This window comes from Motacilla alba, chromosome 7 (genome assembly GCF_015832195.1).
Source record: "Motacilla alba alba isolate MOTALB_02 chromosome 7, Motacilla_alba_V1.0_pri, whole genome shotgun sequence".
Taxonomy (NCBI): domain Eukaryota; kingdom Metazoa; phylum Chordata; class Aves; order Passeriformes; family Motacillidae; genus Motacilla; species Motacilla alba.
This window is the reverse complement of record NC_052022.1, coordinates 27,409,220-27,430,347: the sequence shown is the minus strand read 5'-3', so window position 1 is coordinate 27,430,347 and position 21,128 is coordinate 27,409,220. Positions and strand designations below refer to the sequence as shown.

Sequence of the window (21,128 nt, the reverse complement as noted above, 5' to 3'; positions counted from 1 at the left end):
CTGTTCGGACTCAAGAAGGATCTGGCTTGAAGCAGATCCCAGGTTCGGCCCATGGCAGTGCAATTCCATGATAACGTGGAAGAGACAGAGCTCCCTCATTTCAGCAAGTGTTAGGCATGTCCATTAAGGCTCACTTTCACGTTACACCATAAATTATGAACACAATTAAATCAGACAGAATAAAAGTTGTTGGCACTTAACTTATTTACAATAAATGCTTGGTTTGGGTAAATGGACTGTGTTTCAGCCTTTTACTTATCAAGCACCAGCTTACAACAGTCCTATTATGAAGCTGAGAATTCTTTCACTGTAAATCTTTTTTAATAGGGACTGAAGGAATGACTTTGCAGTTGTTTGTCACTAACCACTCGGAACCACGCGAAGAAAGCTGTGTGCACACACTGACAGGCGGCCAGCGGGAAATCGCTATGTCAAATACAGGAGAGTGTACCAGGACCTCCACGACTGCACAATCCTACGCGGCACCAAGCACGTCATTACAGCAAAAGGTTTTGTTTAAAACCAAGGACCCTACTTTCTGCTAATCCTCTGCTCTCCACTGTGTTCTAGACAAAATGCAAGATATCTGATTTTGCATATAAGCAGTAATGTGATGCTGTTAAACTCCTACTCTTCATGGGTTTATAAGCCCGCTGCAAATAATTTGTTCCAGGATGCAATTTAGTAAAGAAGAGCTCAGTCCACAGATGATTTTAATACAGTGTTTGCCAAAGAAACAAAATCATGTTAAATAACATTACATTGTAGAATTTTTCTTCTTAGGAGGGCCAGAGGAAGTAAAACTAAGGACAATATCTTTCTACTCCTCCTCGGCTATTTTTTCTGGCTTTACATATTCAATAAATCTGTAGGCAGGAAATGCATTTCTGCATTTTATATTTTAGCCAATGGCAAATGCAAACCACAAGGTATTATTTACATCTTTCTTCAGCTTCCAGTCCTTTCTGTGGCTTCAGTCTCCCAGCCATCACAGCTATCCCAGATCTCAGGAAGTCTTATAAATAAGTCACTACCGTCTCTGCAGATGTCCTCTGCTTCTGACAGCTTAACTATCCAAAGAATCCTTCTCCTAGCTGAAATAACAGTCTTACTGTTTAACACAAAATATTTCAGGCCACTATCCCACCACAGAAACATATTATGAAACTCTTAACTTGATTTGATAATGCTTGAATTTCTAAAAAAATGGTAAAAAAGAGAAGCCACATTTAGAGCATGGACTGTGACAAACAAGAAATGAGAAATAGAAAAACACCAAGCATTTACCTCTGGCACAGCCTCTCCTGCAGCGTGTCTGGGACAGAAGTGTTGCTCGCAGGAGATGAAACCTTTTCTTAGTCAAAGTGAATCAGCTGTTTCTGTTAACAAATCCCCTTTGTTAAACCAGCTGCACTAACTCAACCCAAAGTTTGAATCTGTCACACCTGTTGAGTTCACAGAGTGGGAACAGGAGCAGCTCCACTGCGGCTTTGAGCCACCCTGTTAGCCCAGGGACAGCCACGCACAGGGCAGCCAGGAGGCAGGAGCAATTAAACAGGAGAATAAAGCACTCCCACCTCTCCAATTAAACAAGCAAAACTGAGAGAAATGATAACTCAGAGCTCAGAGGGAGCCCGAGTGAGAAGGCAGCACGAACAGCTATCTAGGCTCCCCCAGCAGAAAGCTCAGCCCTGCAGCACAGCAGCACCCCCAGCATGCAGGAATCCTGGGGGGTACCGGCACCGTGCTGCCCACCAGAATCACACACAAGCCTTCCAATCCATGGAACAGAATCATGGAATCAGTTAGGCTGGAAAAGAACATTTAAAATAATTAAGTCCAACTACTCTCATTGAAAGGAAAAAGGTGAAGATACTATAGCTACATTTTTCCTAAATAAAACTGCTCAGTTGTTTCAACTTGTTTCCCTATTTCAAAAGAAGAAAAAATACTCCACAGCCATACTTCATAATATTAATTAAATGGAAAATATACTCCTTTCACTCAAAATCAGTGGAATGAACACTTCTAAAATCAGATGACTTTTTGTTACAAAAATCATCTTAAGCCATTGATTTCCTGTATGTTTTAGGTTTTGGTTTCTTTAACTTAAAAACAAGTACGGGGTTTGTGAGGGGATTTTAGTCTGGGGAACTACTTTCTGTGTCTTTTCTCTCAAAAATGTAACAGAACTTGCCTAAGGGGTTAAGACTCTCTATGCCAAGTTCCACCCAAAATTATTTTTAATGACCAACATTTTTAAACCCTGAAAACTGGAACCACTAATAAGCCCTTAGATTCAGTGGTGCTAGCAGATGCCACCATATTATGTAATTTTTGAAGCAAAAAAACATCTTCTAGCAAAAGCATTTTAATGAAGGTTCTACTAACTAGTCTCCTGGTACCGGGATAAGTCCCCTGGAATGCAACAGAAAAGCCTTCATAGCTGGTTTGAGGTTTTATTTCTGGAGAAGTGCTGCAGACCACACTCGGGCCTATTTTGGGGTCTCCACTGGGACCCACCAGCAAGTTCTTTCCTCCATCATGTCCATTCCTCTGTGAACCACTCCCTGGCAAGAAAAAGAAGAAATCTTATCACCCCTTCTCCGTGTTACAAGATAAATGTCTGCCAACCTGTATCTCTGCCTTCAAACCCACTTGCAGGCTCCAACAGTGAGACAAACTGAATTATCTGCAACCATTGTAACCACTGCCTCCTTCCTCATATCTTATAGATATTGGCAGCAGTAGAAAACCTAATTTCTAAGTGACAATGTCAACAGATATGACAGAAGTGGCTATGGGCAAAAGTTACAAGTACACACGCAAGAGGACAAGCCACATTAAACTCTCTCTGAATAAATGCTGTCAAACTCAATGGTAACTGATGAAGCTCTTCATCCTGGCTTCACTTCTAGCAAGGGTAAGGCTATTGCTACAGCAGTATCATTACTAGATGGTATTTTTCTGGTAGAAGGAGACCACAGAAATCTTCATCAAATCTTCAGCAGGAAAATAAGTGAAGGAGAGAATCACAAATGAGAAAACGTAGAAGCCATTCTGTCCTCCAGAAGGCAGCCAGCTTCCCACTCTGCTACCCTTTTCACCCGTCAACACAGAGTCTTCAGACAGTCTGCACCTACAGCCCATTATGGGTCAGCAACTGGCCTCCGGGGCTTGGCCTTTACTTCCAACTCCAATCTTTCACACCCTTGTGGACAGAGGGCAACTTCTGAGGGGCCTTCTCTTGTACTGTTTTATCGCAGAGTTGTGGGGGAACCACTCTACAAACATAAAATCACACATTTAACAGCTATCGGTTTGAACATCAGTCCTTTAGGAACATTTACATTTATCTGCCAGCAGGTCACATTAATCTAATGGGTCTAATAACTACCAGATCTTGATCAAACAAGTCATGAGGTCAAGGAACAAAAGTTAAATACATTCTCTTTCTCAGGTATGCACAGTACACTTCATCCAGTTAGGAATACTTTGGGGCAAGGGTGGAAAAGACCTACCTGTAGGCTGACCTTTTGCGTGTGGATTCACTTGTGATGAGTCAGCAATGCTTTAGGGGCTCAACAAGCTGAATTGCTACATTATTATGTACACAGAACTACACCAAAGAATTAGATACTTCTGCTAGTGCAAATGCATGCGCTCATGAGAGGTGTTAGCCAAAGAAAGCAGATTACATCTGTGCTCCAAAGGCCGAACTGGCTCCCAGTTCACTTTTGGATGCCATTCCAAATGTTGATTTATAAAGCTGTATGATACAGGACTAGAGCCAAGGCTACTGTAGCAGGGCTCTCTCTTCCCATGTATGGTACAGCAGAAAGGACACTTCTGCTTACAGCTCTAGGAGTCAGAGAAAATGGAGAGCCAGGATCCCTCAACCTCAGGCCTTCAACTACAGTTTGGGCCCTTTGCAAGAGGCACACAGATGCACAGCCCCTTGCCACAGGGCCTTTCTGCCTTCTGGGTTTTAATCTGAACCCTGAGGTGGCGAGGTAGCTGAAGGGCCATTGGAGAGTCTGTCCCAGGGAGCAATGGCTCAAGAGACCAAGTCCTCTTGTTTGCATTCAGGTCCACACATTTGAGGAAGGCACAAAAAACCAAAACACTCCCCCTACATGAAGTAGCACAGCTTTTCATTCTGAAAGAGAAGGAAGTAGTTTTACTACCTGTCCATAGCATTCTCAAAGCTCATGTAGCGGGCAGGTCAATATGACACTGTGAACATATTAATGTCATTGCAAAGGCTCAATACACTCATTATTATGCCAGACCCAGACACTCAGATAATTGCCTAACTTGAGCATTACTGTCAAGCAATATGCCTACTTACTGCATACTTGCTCACAGGAGCTCATATGAAGTCTACTATCCAGATTTCTAGCTTCAGAAACAAACTACTTTAAAAAAAAAAAAGGAAAATTAAAAAAAAAAACCCTCACACTTCTGTTACTCTGCATTTTCTCGAAGTCTAAAAATTGGTAGCATGTATGACAGGTCCACCTCATTTTTCTTAATGATGTTTTTATTATTCTTTCACTCAATTAAAACAGAAATGGATATTGCATCTTCTGACTGTATAATTGTTATTGTAATCTGTTTTCGATCACTGCTTGGGAAATGGGTCCAAAACAACATAAACTATCCACAGCCTCAGAATACAAGTCATTTTCTTTTACTACGATACTTAAAGAGACATCTATCATGTTGCTCCGCTAACATGTTTGTATTATGGCAAAGAAGTTATTTGTAAGTTGGGAAAAGACATTATGAAAATCACCTTTTACTCCAAAGTATTGTATAACTCATAATTTAGAACTACATTTCTTAATAACCATTCAAAATAATAAGGCTGGAAATTGTGCACATCTAATTTTAATATATAAATAATGGAAATGCACATAAACCAAAATATGCTCAAAATATGAATTTATATTACTCTCCAAAAAATAGGCTGGTTATAGTTTTGAAAATAACATGCTTCATTTCCAATATACGCCTGTCAGTTAAATTTATGGCAAAACATTCTCCGTGAGTTTAGATTACCAAGATGGTAAATACTTCTTTGTGAGATTCCACACTCATCGGAAGCTCCCGTCCAAACGCTGACAAAAGTCAGCAACTTCTCAAGAGTGAAGTGTTGGTGATACCCAAGTAAAGACAGACTAATCCAGCCCCTTCTCAACATTACAAATAGAATGGAACAGCTGAGAGAGAGACAAAGTAATCTTGTGGCTGAATGCAGCCATACAAATTATGTTTTTGATATAAGAAACTCCCCTCCTGATATTTCATGCCAGGTTTAGTACCTTTGAAAAGATCTGCTGTCAATAGTGTGTCTTTTCATCTCAGTGTGGGTCTTTGCGGAACAAATGAGGGAGCACGTTTAATTTGGAAGACATTTCTACTGCATTCTGGAAACGCAGAGGGTATACAGTTATCTCAAGAGCTTCATATAAAATAGTGTCTGACAGGTATTAAGATTTTTCTGGCCTTCTTTACCTTGCTGACATTGCTACTAACAAGATACAGTTGTGCTTAAATTGTTTAATATTGCATGTCCATTTGATACAAGGACATCAGTTAGAGCACAATGACTAAACACTTCTAGCCAGATAATTAGCCGGATAATTTTCTATTTAGAAAACAAGTCATATGCTTAGACTCTTATCTAGAGCTACCTGTCCTTTTTCCTCAAGTTCTTTCTGTTCCCTTCATACAGTTTATACAAATAATGACAATCCTTTTTTTCCAAACATCACTGCATGAAACACCAATAATCATTCAGCATTCAACAAGAAATTGAAAATATGTTTTGAGTTCAGACACAATATTCCTGCCCTAGTGTCCAGTTTACCATAACATCGATGCAGGGCTCACACTTTATTTTTTAAACAATCTGTAAATTATTTGCGTAGCTTTATTCTAAGTAGACGTGCCTCCTGGAAGGAGGTTTTACATAAGTCCTCAGATACTAGCAACATCAACACTCACACCTTTAAAAATCAGAGTAAGAATTACACTTAAAAACCCCAAAGCAATATGCAGCATTAACCAACCAATAAGACAAACAAACAAAACCTTTCAAACATCTTTTGTAAGAGATTTTTAACGTCAGCAGCTCTAAACTGCTAATAGACAAATGCCAAAATCTTGTATATTTGTAACTCTTCAGGGGACATTCACAGAGCTATCAAATATATTTAAAAATTAAAATAAAAACCAAACAACTAAAAATACTGTTTCATGTTTTTTCTAAAGTTCCCTGAAATAGAACAAATAACACTGGACATATACAATATTTTTTCCTTCACCAATATTCAGATCAATGCAAATGAAGACTGGGACAAAATATACTCAACAGATGCAGTACGTACTTTCATACAAAGCGCAGGGACTCTGGATTAAAAAAAAAAAATCCCTAACTATAGAACAGTGACAATATGGACAACACGCCTTGCTGGCTGAGAACATATCACACATGAAAGCAGTCAACACTCGGGAATGGCCATGAGAACCTCAACTAGGTGGGCTAACAACTGCCCTCAAATGAAATGGCAAAGAGTATTTTCTGTCTTTCATAGCACTAATCAATGTAAACTCATTTGTCTGCAGCCCCGCAGCAGAGACGCTGCTGATGAGCATTCTGCAACAAGTACAAAGCTTCTTGGAGGGCAATTTTTTTTAGTATCGCTAGAGGCTAGAAAACATTTCTCAAAAGCCATCAAATACTCAGCTGCCTTTTGTCTGCTGTGACTATTTCTTACATCTGCATTAGTGACACATGCCACCGTGGGGACTGATGCAGCTGACCCCGGACATTTGGTACAGTAGGAGCCAATTACCACAAGGAGATTTTTTTCAGAGCTAGAAAGGGTCTGGCTCCTTGTTCAACACAGCGGGCTGGTTTCAAAGCCACTGCGAGCTTCAAAAGGAGAGCATGCTCCTTTGGTAGTTACAGAGGATGAATCAGGCACAGGTTATCTCCAACAAACCCCCGTCCTATCAATTCAAAGCGACTTGGTAATACTTTATACCTTGAAAAACTGAGCCTTTAATCTGAAAAACACAGCGGTAGTTACTAATTTAACTAAATTATGAGGGGCAGTAATTAAAGGCCTAACTTAGCTATGCCTTGCAATTTGGGATTCAAAAGAAAATCTTCCCAAGTTTTACAGATTTTCAGCTATTTTGAAAAGTTTAAAAATAAGATTTAAAAGTAGGTTGAGGACTGCTCGATCACAAAAATAAGAATTTTCCTAAACAGGTCACACAGATGTTTGGTGAATATAAATACATGACTGCAATAAAACTCTTCATTTTACAGCACCATAGCTGTCATATTCTATTGCCATGTTCTGTGTCAATGCGAGTGACAAAAATCTTACTGGTTCAAGTATTTTACTTAAGCTCCAGACCACCGTTGGGGCCCTTTTCCTCCCCATTCCACATAGACAGCTCTAAAGAAAACATCAATAATAGAAAGTAACTGCAAAAATAAATACTCAGGCTAGCCTCTCCATGAAGAATACTAAAGTCAAACACTTTAAAAGGAATCCTAAAGTAAGTGATACCATCTGAAAGTCTGTACTACAAACTAGAAAGTCTCAATATGACATAGCTGTCTATTGAAATTACGACTTGATTACAGTTACATTATGCCAGGTTTTTTTCTATTTTTGAATCAAGATAAAATATTCAGCATCAGAAGAGTATTTAAAGAGAATATAAGGATTCCACAAAACCAGGTATTTGGGAAAGGAATCTTCAAACTTCACCTCTAAGTGTTTATTCATAACACTAAAAGGTTAATACTGGTTGGCCTTCCTTTGATGTCCGAACTCTTCATCTAAATTCTGAGTGGAAGATAAGTCACTATGTAATATCTTGAAATTATGTTACCTCATTGGAATCTTTAGAGTTTTTAATATTATTTTACCTCTACTTTAGGCACAAAAAACCAGTTTTTGGGAGTCACTGAAACCTCCTGTTAAGGTGAGTTTGTCAAAGAATTGCCCTATAAATAATTGACAATAAATATACTATGTTCTATCCCAGTGAGATCAAGAAAAAGCAGGACCCAACTTAAAAAGGGAGGAGTAAACAGAGAATTAATATGGATTATTTCAATTATGTTGGCTGCTTTTTCTTTCCTTTGGTTTATGGTAAGAATAACAGCATGCAGTTAAGTGACATGGCCATGGGTGTGGAAAAGAAGCAGGAGGATGACTTGAAACACTTAGGAACTGTTGCAGGGGAAGGAAAAAAAAACCTTACTACCACTAGTCTTAAATCTTGAATTCAAAATTGTTGGCGTCTTTCTGCAGATGCAACTCAAGGGTTCCAAAATTACCCTAAACATCAAATTATGTCAAGGTCATTGAATGGGTGGATACCCTATATTCTGTTTAATGTGTACATTCAATTGCACACGCACTTCAACCAACTGTGTCTTTATTTTAATAACAGACCAAGTACTGAAAACACATAAAGAAAGATTATTTTTCTACCTCAGCAAAACTATGGCTGATACACTGCATGACCCTCAGGAATGACTGCTCTGTTTGCTCTATTTACATGATATAGCCTGATTGGAAAAGGGAGAGAGGGGTGAAGATCAGCAAAAATACCAGAAACTCATTTTTAACAAATCAGTCTCGGAAAAAAAAAAAAATCACCGTCTTGCTTTTCTTACTGTTCCCTTTAGAGGTTTCTTCCTCACTATATATCAGAAACATGTAAAATGCAAGATTTTACATTTCTTCCAAATCCCTACTGAATCATATAAAATTAAAAGCGACATTTTCCAACTAAGCAGCCACAGATAAAACATAAAATATAAACGTAAAACATAAAAATACATCTATGCTGGTTCCTGAAACTAACAAGGATTTGCGGCTTTCACGCTTCTGTATTTCAGCGCGCTTGATTCTTTCCAACAGCTACATATTTCTTTCAGGCAGCAGGAAGGTATTCTTCATCTAGGATCTGGGCAGGAATCGAAAACCTTTCGCTTTGCCCAGTTCCTAAGGACAAGTGAAACACACTTCCTTACTGCGTTCAGGACGCCATGTTAACTAACCATTTAGAACAGAGGAGCAAATTGGATCAGGTTGTATTCTTCCATCTGCACAGAAGTGAATTTTTGCTCCAGTCAAGTGCCTTAAATACTTGTAAAGATATAAAAGGTAGTACAAACCCTACTATACTTTTAGAGAAATGTATAGGATGGACTTTGACAAACAGCTCTTTAACCGTCAGCCTGTGTTTCTGTCACCCCAGAGATACATTAAAACTGATTTCTAACTACATTTAAGCAGACACCACCACGATACACTGAACTTTAGGGGGCTCACAGCAATCAGCAGCAGCGCTCTGAAGAGCCACTGCATCCACATTTCTGTTACATCTAACTTCGTACAAGCGCCGTAACTACAGCTACTGATTAACATCCCGATCATACACTTCGGTTTGAATTGCCTGAAAGCTTTTCCCTCCATTAATATTTTGTAAATTGAATCACAGTTTTTAACACTTAAATGAATATGAACATATTATCAGACTGCATCAAACTAATCTAAACAAAAAATGTTCTGCCATCATTTCCTGTTTCAAATTTGAACATGCTCCCTTGGCTATCATTTGGTTCTATGCTTCTTTTTCAGCAAAATCAAACTTCAGAACAGCTCATTCTGCATACTGGCATTTTAAGCTGCTTTCAGAAGCTTTGACGCTTATTTTCTATGCTCTTCAAATCAACACACACACATATATATATGCACATCCACTCTTACACGAACAGGTTCACGAACTGCAATCAACAATTCTGTAAATATAAGTTTCCTAGTCATTAATCATCCCTCTTTTTTTTAATCCTTATGGAGTGAATTACTAACTGAGAGGAGACGCCAATTCTAGTAAGTGAATGTTACCCAACAGGGATATAAAGCTGTCAACACCATAGTGCTCTTGCTTGCTCTAAACTCCCTCCCAGGCTTCATATGTTTTTTAAAGCGATATTAGTCTTTTTTTCCAAGGAACCTTACTCTCCTTAAAATCTGAGCACTTGTGTTTTATTACGTACAGGTTTTAAAACAGCCTGGTCAGATAACTGTTGAAATATTTCAGAAGCACTAGGTTAGTCAGGCAAACCAAAACTGGACTCTAATACATTGGACTGACGCTAACAACATTGTAAACAGTACCAAAACTTTTAAATCCCCTATTAAACACGACCTTTAAGACCTCGTTTATCTTTTTAGTGACCTTCACTAGATTATTATCGCTGCTGTAATGGCCCTCTGAATTAAGGACATTCATGTTAGGAATTAAAAAACCAGGAAAGTCATAACGCAAAATTTCTCATGAGAACAATTGATTTTCTGTCTGCATTACATAAGCTTATTTTAAAACAATTTTTCACTCATAAAACTAGAGAGAAAGCTAGAAACACCAATAGCATATTTCTCTATTTCTCAGGGAAGTCACTAGAAAAATAATTGCAGCAAACAGTACGATTATAAAACTGGTTACCAAAGGTCATCACACTCATCATAGCTGCAGATAGTTGAGAGCTTATTGCTCTGTTCTCACAAATTAACTTCAGAAACTGATATTATTACAACAAAAAGCCACTTGACAAATAGGAAGGAATTTCAGCCTTTACATATCTAAGGCCCAAAATGAGATGAGAAAAAGAACTGCTAGCATTTGGCGTTGCTTTCAAAATCTTTAGATACACATTATGGAATTAAAAATAAAACAAAAAAACTGAAATGGTCTCTAGTTTTTGGTAAAGTATTTCCATTTTTGTCCTAAATACAATTCACACTCAGTAAGTATCAGCACTTGTTAAAGCCCAAGAAATAAGAATAAACAGAAACACTGACAACTGAAGCCTTGGAAGTCACTTCACTATGACTTTCAATAGTTTCCTTTTTGTCAGACTCTAGGCACAACAGTAGGAGAGTCCCTATCAGTATTTATTTCAAATAATTTTTATACTAATTTGCCAGTAAATTTAAAGTAAGCCCTTCCACAAATGTCTACAGATGCATTTCACAACTCCAGTGAAAAAATTACAAACACCACAGTAATCACTGCAAAACTACAGACTTCCAAAAATACCTGAAACAGGTGTGCTCTCCATTCAGGAAAATATCACTTGATCATAACAGGTTCTTAAAGAACAAACTTGAAAAAGAGCAGAAGGAAAATATCTGGAAATTAGCTATGCTGATTTATTGTAGGAGTATTTCCAGGAGGAAAAAAAATCAATTTTAAATAGCACCATTATCTTATTAAAAAAAATCTGTCTTAACTAATTTAGTATTGAGTATTATAGAACCTAGGTAAGTATTCAGAAAGGAATATTTTTTTCTTGCTTTCAGTATCAATAAGGAGTAATGAATAACTATTATGAACAGCCTAAACCCAAAGAGACTGAGACTGTTTAAAGAACACCAGCTACGGAAAAAGAAAAAAGTTACTCCTGCATTTCTTATTCCCCCACACTTCTACACTCCAGTCTACAACACCTTTATAAATTAGCTGAAGAGTAAAGAATGAAATCTTAGGCTCCTAAAAGTTTGCTTTCAGAAATGAAAGTCTTTTTGTTAAGTGGAAGAGATCTTCCACAGCTTAATAGGCCAGATTCAGGCTGAACCACCAATATAACTATAAAAGCTGCTGAATTTCTTTTGGATAATACAGCTGCAACTAGAAAGCAAACATACATTCAAAAACATTTAAAAGAGTTTTATCTTAAAGTATATTTCTATAAATGCCTCAAGGAAAAATATTTCAGCTCTAATTCTAACATTCCTTTAAAAATCAAGCAGCTTTAATGCCCAAGTCTTGAAAAAGGCATGTAAAACTACACATGCTACTTTTTATATGATTAACTAGTTCCTTTTTACAATTATTCAACAAATTATTTCTTCACCAGTTTCTAAGTGGAACAGTATTACAAGTCTTTCACTGCAAAGCTGTTTCTTCTTTTTCCATACATTGGAAGAACACAGAGAAGAGGATTAAAAACTAGATATATAGAAACATAAAAAACTAGTGAGCTCTCTTACCCTTCATTAGGTATATAAATGAATCCTACGCTTTTAAAATAAAATCTGCAGCTCCTTAGCAAACTTCAGCAATTAGGAAGCCTATTGAGCCAAAGAGGTCTAAAACAAGCATCTAATGGTAAAATCGCTAAATAAACCTCACGTAATAGAGAGTCATGTGACGACCATTTCAATGTATCTCTCGAAATGCCAGCTACACAAACTCCTTGTGTATAAACAACTACAATTATGTGTTACCACTCTGCCCACTTTAAAACACAAATACCACGGTTTTTTTAAGGTTAAGTTATTGGTGGCCTTTCCTGCAGTATTCTGCTCACAACATCTGATTCATTTCAAGATTTTTAAATATATGTTCCTAACACGAGGCTGGACTGTCTCAAACACGACAGCATCAGAGTTAAGAGGAAAAAAGAAGGCATTTAAGAGAAGTGACTGGAAAGTTTATCTGCTTGGAACAAAAGGAGGGAAAAAAGCAACCACGCACTTAACATGCTCTTAACACAAAACTGACCAGCAACTTGATAGAAAAGTAGGAAAGATTAAGTATTCTAGAGAAACGCAGGAAAACTGCAAAACTAACGCTCAATATATTTGCTGAAAGAGCTGAACCCTACAGATGCCCTATCCTCTTTCACAACAACTGCTACAAAATAGTACTTATCGAAAGAAAAATAAAATCCCAAAACGTAACCATAAACGCTACTGTTTTTCCCACCCCGGTGGCCCTATTCTTAAAGCTGTGACGGTGGGTGTTAACGCACCTAACTGGTGTCACCTGCATCCGTGAAGGCAGCCCGACAGCCCGCACCCAACCCGGAGGCGCTGCCCTGGCCCTGCGGGAGGGCCGGCGGGCAGGGGGATGCCCACGGGCTGCCCCAGGGCAATCCGCAGCAAGAAAGCGCCGAGCGCAGGACACGCTCTCACCCCGTTACCCTCCGGCAGGATCAGCCCTCGCCTTTTGAGGGCTGCCCGGCCAGAGCCCGGCCCGGGGTGGCCTCTTTCGGCAGACGGCCTTCTAACGCCGGAGGGCTGCGCGCCTCACGCCCGGTCCAAGTCTTCCCGTGGATTCCCATCACGGCAGCGGTGCCGAGCGGTCAAATGCTCGCCCAGGAAAGCGGACAGCAGCCCTCCAGCTGCCACTCGGACCTGCCGGCCCCTCCGCGCACGGCGCCGACCCACCCGCCACACGCTTCCCCCGGGCCCGCCGCCCTGAGAGCCCCGGGCGGGGGAGCCGCCGCGAGCGCGGCCGCACGGTTACCTCCCACGGGCTTGGTGACGGCGCCGTTGGGCCTCCCGCGGGTGCCCATGGGGCTGCCGTTCTGCTCCAGCCTGGCCACCTTCCCGGGGGGGGGCCCTTTGACATCGGGGCTGCCGCTGCTTCTGTCGGGGCTGTCCCGCAGGCAGGGGCTCTCGCTCCTCCGCTCCATGCTCGGGGACGCTGCTCCCGCTGGCAGGTCGCAGTAGAAGGAGCACGGACCTAGGGCGAGAGAAACAAGAGGCGCTTTAGTGGCCGCTGGCCAGTACCGGGCCCCGCTCACGCGGGCGGGCCTCCGATGCCCGTCGCAGAGCGGTTCAGCTCCGTGAAGCCCGGCGAGTAGCGGCCGGGTGCGATGCCGCCCCGCTCCCGCCGCCGGAGCCGGCCCCGCTGGAAGCGAGCGGTTCGCCTCACCCACCCGGCGCCAACCTGCCGCGGGCGGGGGCAGGCGGTGCTGCGCCCCGGTTCCCATCGCGCTCGGCAGGCAAGCAGCCCAGCCGCCTGCCGCAGCCAGGTGCTGCGCCCCGGGTCCGGCTACAGTCCCGGCCCACCCCCGGGGGCCGCGGGGAAGAGGCTGCCAGTCCAGACGGCCCCGCTGGCACGGCCCCCCCGCGCCGGCCAGCTGTGCAGCCACGGAGTAGCCGGCTGCTGGCGAGGAAGCCTCTAGCGAGCGGCTCCCGCGAGCTGCCGCTGTACTTACTGCTTATAGCCTGTCTGTAAGTTGGCTGAGTTGGGCTCTGTCCATGGATCAGAAGTAGAGAATCCAGGGTGGAAAGTTTTCCTGTTTCCTTCTCCCACGCCGCGTTCTTCGCTTCTACTCCTTCCCCCCACCCCCAGCCCCCTCCTCGCCCTCCTCCGGGGGTGCTGAGGCGGCGGGGCCGGGGCGGTTTCCCGCGGGGCGGCAAGGGTAGAACCCCGTCCCGGAGGGTCCCGGGTGGCGAGCGGAGCGGAGAGGTCAGGACGAGGGGGCGGGGAGGCGTGGGGCCGTCGGCTGCGGTGCAGAAGAGAAGGGAGAGGGACCCGACTTCTCACACCTTCAGCGGAGAAAATCAATACCGGGGGAAACAGGGGGAGGAGAAGAGGAGGGAGCGCCGCTCTCCCGGGCTCCGCGGCGGCGGCGAGTGCCTGGCGGCGCGGAGAAGTGGCGGCGGCGGCCCCCCGTGTGTCACTTTCAATCGCTCCCTCCTCTGCCAACGACAGCAGCGGCAGGAGGGACTCGCCACAGAGAGCAGAGAAACGGTTATTAGTTGCGTTGAGTCATCGAGGCAAAGTGAGTCCTTTTTGGGGTTGTCCTTGCTTTCGGGTTTGGTGTATGTGCACGCCCGTGTGTGTGTGTCTGGCTGGCTGTCTGCGCGGCGTTCCCGTCCCAGGGCTGTGCATCCCAAACATCGCCACCCCTCCTCGCCTTGACACCCCTCCCCCTCCCCGCCCCCCCCGCAAAAATCAAGTCTCGCTGCTACCTCGGAATCGGGCACAGACGGGCACGCAGCAGCCCACCTCCTCCCGGCCCGGCCCGCCCCGCGGAGCCCCGGCCCCGCTGCGCGCACGGGTGGGAGGCAGAAACCCACCTGGCAGGAAATTAAACACCAATAAATAAATAATACATCTCGCACGCGAAAAAGGAACGCAGTGTCGCGCGAAGGAAGGGCGTAGGGCAGGCTGGGTGGGGAAGGGGAAGCGTAGCAGGACGACGCGGCGGTGACAGGAGAGACCCAGGGCAGAAAGGCGCAAGGGCAGGGGCAGTCGGGCTAGGGGAGGGCTGAGAGGGAAGGAGAGGAGGAGGAGCCGGGAGAAGGGGAAGGGCGGGGGGGTGGATGGTGGGGGAGTAGGGGACACCGGACCGACCGAGGAGGAGCAAAGCTGCCACCGGCATTCAGTCCAGACGCCCGGGTTCGTCCGAAGCAGCCCGTGCGGCCTCCCCGCGTCCTGCCACCCGCCCCCCACCCCCGTCCCCCCGGGAACCGACCGACGGCGGGGATCCTCCCGCAACCTCTCTCCGCCGAGGCGAGGCGACAGTAACTTTTCGCGGTGCGGTGGGGGCTGCCGCCCCGAGGGCCGGTCGCGCCTCCTCCAGGCCTTCAAGAGCCAGCGACCGGCCCCAGGTAGGGCCCCGCCGTCGCCCTGTTCTCCGCGCCCGGCTCCAGGCAGTTACCGGGATGGTCCTGAATAATTGATAGCGGGGGCCGGGAGAAGGTGACAAGCGGGCAGGGAAGCGCTGCTGCTGCCGCCGCTAAATTATTTAATAGCGGAGCTCCGGGTAGAGCATGACAGCGCTACCTAAGTGCAGCCAGTGGTGCGGGCAAAGCTCCGGCCGGGAAGTCGCAGCGGGGCGGGATCGAGCCCCTCACCAGTCCCGGGGCAGCGAGCGGTCACCCGGCAGGCAGGCAGTCCCCTCTTTCTCTGATGCAAGGTGCACCGCGCCGCTCCCTGGGGCCGGCGGCGGCGTGGGCGCGTCTCCCGGCGGGGCCATGCCCCGCGGGCGCCCCGAGGACCCGCAGCGCCCCCTGCCCGGCCCGGGGGGCGCGGGGGAATGAGCCGGCGGCCCCGCGCCGCCGAGCCCTCGCCGCCCGCCCGGCGGCAGAACGAGAGCTACGTTAAGGTGGACCGAGGGAATCCCTTCTGGCGGGGGGGGTGGGCGGCGGACGGGCGGCGGGGAATGAGCCGGCGGCGGTGGGCACCCAAAGTGCCCCGACACCCCCCATCCTCCTCCTCCCCCGCCGCCCGTCCGCGGCTGGCTCCCTGCGCGGCGCCGCCCTCCCCGCCGTGCTCCCTTAAGAGCTCTGTCTTTTACGGTGGCGCCGGAGGGTCAAAAAAAAGGGGGGTAAGTGGGGAGCGGAGCCCCCCGTCCCGGGCACGGCGACACTAGGGACCTGCGGGAGCATCACGGCCACCGGGCAGCCCTGGTGACAGATCTTCCTTGTTTCCGTAAGCGCCCAGGGACAGTAGGGCGGGCAGCAGTGGTTGCCTCGAGCCCGCGTGCAGCCGTCCCAGCGCTGCCTCGGGGTTTAGAGAAGGGTTAGATCCCCAAAGGAGACCGGCTGCCGCCGGTCCCCCTGCTCCCCTCCTTGCCTCTGAGTGGCAGTGACAGCCCACCCGAGCGCTCGGGTGTCCCCGTGAGCTCCGGGCCGTCCCTGAAAATAGTACCGGGAGAAGCAGAGGATCCCCGGGCAGGGTAAGAGAAATCATCCCTTCGTTGCACATCCGACCTCCGGGCCGGCCCCGAAAAGCAGCGCCAAGTGCGGCTGTCCCCGCCTCGGCCGAAGCCCTCGTGTCTCTCCCCGCCTCGGCAGGGGCAGGGGGACCCGCCGCCGAAGTCTGGACGCGGTGCCAGCCTTGCCCCGGGACAGCAAGCCGTGAACGCGGGTGGGAGCCGCCTCCCATCGCCGGCTGAAGTCGGGGGGAGCCAGAGAAGATACGGGGAGCAGCGGAAGGCTGAGGGCGGGGGGGGCCGGGATACCGCCAGGGCCGGGGCTCCGGGAGCGGTCGGAGAAACGAGCGGCGGCGCCGGGAACGCGCAGGCTGCGGAGGAGAGAGCGCGGCGGCTGCCGCCAGCCAGCTCTCCTGCTTACCCTCTCGGAAACGAGCCTCAAAGTTTGGAGAGCTCTCTGTCTTCTTTTTAAATAACTCGATCTAACTTTTCTCCCTTTCCCCCCCTCCCCACATATGATAAAGCTCAGCAGTATGGGAGTTAACGTTCTTACATGGAAGTTAACGTCTTCCACCAGCTATTGAATAATTGAATAATGTTTTGTTCTTACCTTTGATGTTGAACTACGAATGCCCGAGGATCAATGGCCAGAAAGTTAGAAGAATTGGTGATTTAGGACTTCAGTACTTCTGGAAAAAAAAATGCCAATGGTTTAGCCAGGATCTTCCCTGTCTGATTCGTTACTATTATTATATCTGATGATGTGGATGGATGGAGAGACTCAATCCAAACCCATTAATGAGGTATTTTATAAACACCACCGTCTGAAGATCTTCATTTACATTTTGTCAGTGATCCTTTCCTTAACAGCGGAGACGTGTGGCGACAGCGCGATTACAGGACTTTAGTAAAGCTCCTATAAGAGTACAAGTGGCTTGTTAATTGATTAATATTTTATTAAGTGTAAATATTTTATAAAGTTTTTAGGAAAACTATCGATTGTAAATTATTAAACTAGTCAGAAGGGCATTTGAATAATGCATACAATTAAATACATTTAAATATATATGTAGCGATTGCTTCATTTGCAATGAATCCCCTGCACCTTTCTCTTGCTTTCGTTTTTTTCTCCACCGGCAGCTGGTTTCTCATTTCCGCGTTCACTGGAATATCAGGATTACCGAAAATGTGTTTAGTCCGTATGTATAAACTGAATGTTTACATAAAATACTCTGAGAAAATAACTTTGAAATCGGGAGCCATAATAATTTGAAAATTTTGATGCGGAAGCAAAGGGGCTTGATAGTGAAACCGAGGGAAACGTAACCGAGTTTGTATAAATGTTGTTTGGTAACTTCTGTTTAGTAAACATCATTTAATTTATACGGATTTTATGAAGTATGATGCTTATTTTTCTTTTACATATTTTTCCCAATAAAAGACTTTTCTCTCTGTTTCAAATTACAAACGCTTTTTCCCCCCCATTGCATGATTTTCACATGTCCTTATTTCCACTGGAAAGAAAAGGTGATTATTTCCCATTGCTTTTCTCACCCGTCTTCAATGTCGCAATTTTAAAAAAGCATTATTTTAAAAATGTATTAACGATATTAATAACCTATTTTTCTTTTTCTAACACGAACTCCGGTACGAGAATTTTCTGCTCTCTCACTCTGATGGGAGCAGGAGTGGATGCGCTCCGAGTGCCCAGGGCTCCTTGTTACTGCAGTTTGCGGACCCCTTCAGTCGTTGATTACCAAAAAATTTTGAACAAAAACACCTCCTTGGAAAGGTTTGGTTTTCATTAACTACCGCTTTCAAAGCCAAAACGCATGGAAGCGATCGCAGCTCTGTGCCCACAGAGGCTTCAGAGGCGGGCGGCTGCGGCCGGGGCTGCCGCGACCTCCCGGGCCTGCGCTGCCCGCGATGCCGCCCCCCGGCATCTCGGCCCCACGCAGCCGGACCGAGAGCCGGCCTCCGTGGCAGGATCCGCCGGGCGCTCTCCTCGCCTGCTGCTTTCTCCCCCTTCCACCCGGTATTTCCCAGGAGCCGCGGCGCCCGCGGGACGACAGCCTCACCGCGGGGCTCGGCCGGGCTGAGCGAGGTGGCCCGGGCCGAGGCGAGGTCCCCGGCGCCGCACGCTGGGGTCCCGGGGGACATCGGCCCACCGCCCGCGGGCACTGCCTCGAAGCGCAAAGGTCCCGGGCTGACACGAGGGTACAGCGGCCGGCGGGCTGGGAGCGGGATGGCCCCCAGCACCGGCGAGGCAGCTCTGCGTGGCAGCTCTGCGTCCCTTCGGGGTGGCGGCTGTAGTCCGCACTGCCAGGATGCCGGGTCAGGAGGAGCGGAGAGAGCGGATCCCACAGGCGGATCCCACAGACTCCGGTCTTTGCGCTTGGCCCGGGCTCCATCGCGGCGGGACCAGAGCCCGCGGCCGGGACCACCCGCCCGACCCGTCCCGGTGCCTTCGCCTTTGCACAGCGCCATCGCGCGGGCACTGGCGCCGGCGCAGCCCGAGGCGGACGCTGCTCCCGCCCGCCCGCGGCCCCGGCGGTGCGGGAACGGCGCAGCACCTGCCGCGGGGCCGAGCGGGCCCCTCCCGCCGCCCTCGCTGCGCCCTCGGCCCTTGCAGCGCCGCTCCGCCCTGCCACCTTGCCCGCCGCGCCACATGCCGTCGAGGCTCCGACACCCTCTCCTGTCCCGCGGCCCGGCCCGGGCAGAGCGGTGGCCCAGGCAAACCGGCGATGGGCAGCGCGTAAGGACCGACCTCCTGCCCAGCCGCGCCTTCTTCGCGGTCCCCTCGCGGTCCGGGAAACGCGCCGGGCAGCCGAGGAGCCAGGCCGCCGCTGCGGGGTGGCCTCGCCATCGAGCGCTCGCTGTCGGGGACGAGCCATCTAACCCTGCCGCCGCAGGAGGGGTTCTCGTCCCTCCGCACTACCGCGATCCCTCTTTCGGCGGCAGGTTCACGAGGGGAAGCCGAAATGAAACGAAAATGTCCTTGAGCCCAATGGCAGTAGGAGCTCGGCTCTGCCCGCATCACTTCGACGGGAAAGCACTGGCTCCAGCCGACAGTGCCGGCGGGAGCATGGCGCCGGCCATCGTCCTTTCCCAGCCACAAGCCGCTGCTTTCCCCCTGCAACCCAAGCCCTAAGCGGCGGCTGTCCAGAGGGGGAGCGCGGCGGCTGCTGGGGCGGCCGCCGGGCCGCCTGGCAAGTCCCCCGGCTCCGCGGCATAACGCCTCGGCCCGCGGGAGCCGGCTCTGCGTCCCCTGAGCACCGCCGGCTGCCTCCAGCCCCTTCGGGATCCAAGCGGCTCGTTCGTGCTGTGCCAACGGAATAACAAAAAATTAAAAAAAAAAACCAAAAAAACCCAAAAAAAACCAAACAAACAAACCCAAAGCGTCTTCACGGCGTCCGAGCTCCGACCAAAGGGTTTCGGGACAGCAGTATCTCTGCAGACCTACCCGCGCTTCCATCCTTCCCCCCAGTGGTTTTATTAATGAGCCTTTTGCTGTTAACGCTGTTTTATATGGAGAAGGAGCTGCGGACAACAGAGAAGCAATCTCTACAGCCAGACGTACACAGGGAAGGGAACGACTCGGCCGGAGCCGAGTAGCACGTAATACGCTATTACACCGTGTTTCGGTGCCCAGGAGGCAGCCCAGCCCCGGCCGAGGCGGGAGCAGGGAGCGGGGCTCACCGGCAGGCCGGGCCGGCTGGACGCCTGCTGCGGGGTTGAGCTGGACGCTGCCGGAGTCCTGCTAGGCTCTCTCCTGCCCTCCGGCTCCCCGCTAGGATCTGCAGCTTCCCCGTGTTCCTCACACACGTCTCCAGATCTTGGCTTTCCCCCGGCCCTGGGCTTGCGTTTTCCCACAATCAACGCTGCAATGCTAACCGCAAGGGATTTCCTCCGTGAGATATCAAGCTCATCGACCCACCTCACCTTAACAGACTTCGAGATTCTTCAGTATTGTATGGCTTCTTTAAAATAGTTCTGTTTAGATTTGTCAGGAGCAGAGAGCACAGACCGAAGCGTTTGTGCCCTGTGGCTCTTTTCCTTCAAATTAGCAGCTTATAGCTGGAAATGAAGGAAGAGTTTTTCCACCTTCGTTGCAATTAAGGAAAGCTCCCTAGATCCGAGAGAGAAGTAACTAACAAGCTCCTTCACCCGAGCACCAACTGCGGCTGCTCCTTCGCCGCAGCCTAAGGCCACTCCGGTGCCGTTTGCCCCGGGCCGGGCGGTGTCCCCCGCTTCACCCCGAGGTGGCCGCTCCGAGCGGCGCCAGGACGGGAAACGAGCGTTCCGCCTGCCGCGCACTGCCCGAGCTGCGGCGCGAACGAATGCGGGAAGGGGCTGCGGCACAGAGCCGCCACCCTCGGCGCGGGAGCCAGCCCAGCGCCTGCCTTTACACCCCTGATGTGCCTACGGGACGCAGGGCTCCGGGGAAGCCCGCTCTTCCCTTCCAACCGCGCTCTCGCCCGGGGTGAGAACGAGTGACGGCGGAGCTCTGCAGGACGTGCCGAGCGCGCGGGGCTGAGGACTCGTACCCTGAGGCACGAATCGTTTTAATTACAATAATTGACGTAAATTAGCAGGATAGCATCCTTGATGCCCCGCCAGGCTC

At 48.0% G+C, this 21,128-nt stretch overlaps 1 protein-coding gene across 3 annotated transcripts in view; it reads right to left on the bottom strand.

The window, feature by feature from the left end:
• The window catches only part of SATB2 (SATB homeobox 2), a 131,781-nt gene extending 111,052 nt beyond the window's left edge, over positions 1 to 20,729 (bottom strand). Inside the window, exons 1-3 of one of the 3 annotated variants that reach the window (XM_038142453.1) lie at positions 20,447 to 20,729; positions 17,115 to 17,193; positions 13,360 to 13,578 (exon numbers count right to left, since the gene is read on the bottom strand). In XM_038142453.1, the coding sequence (XP_037998381.1) occupies positions 13,360 to 13,528 (169 nt within the window). In that variant the 5' untranslated portion in view covers positions 13,529 to 13,578; positions 17,115 to 17,193; positions 20,447 to 20,729. Of the gene's footprint in view, positions 1 to 13,359; positions 13,579 to 14,056; positions 14,384 to 17,114; positions 17,194 to 17,346; positions 17,427 to 20,446 lie in introns of those variants that run through there. The other 2 variants (XM_038142452.1, XM_038142454.1) reach the window with 2 other exon arrangements.
• Positions 20,730 to 21,128: the final 399 nt, after the last annotated feature.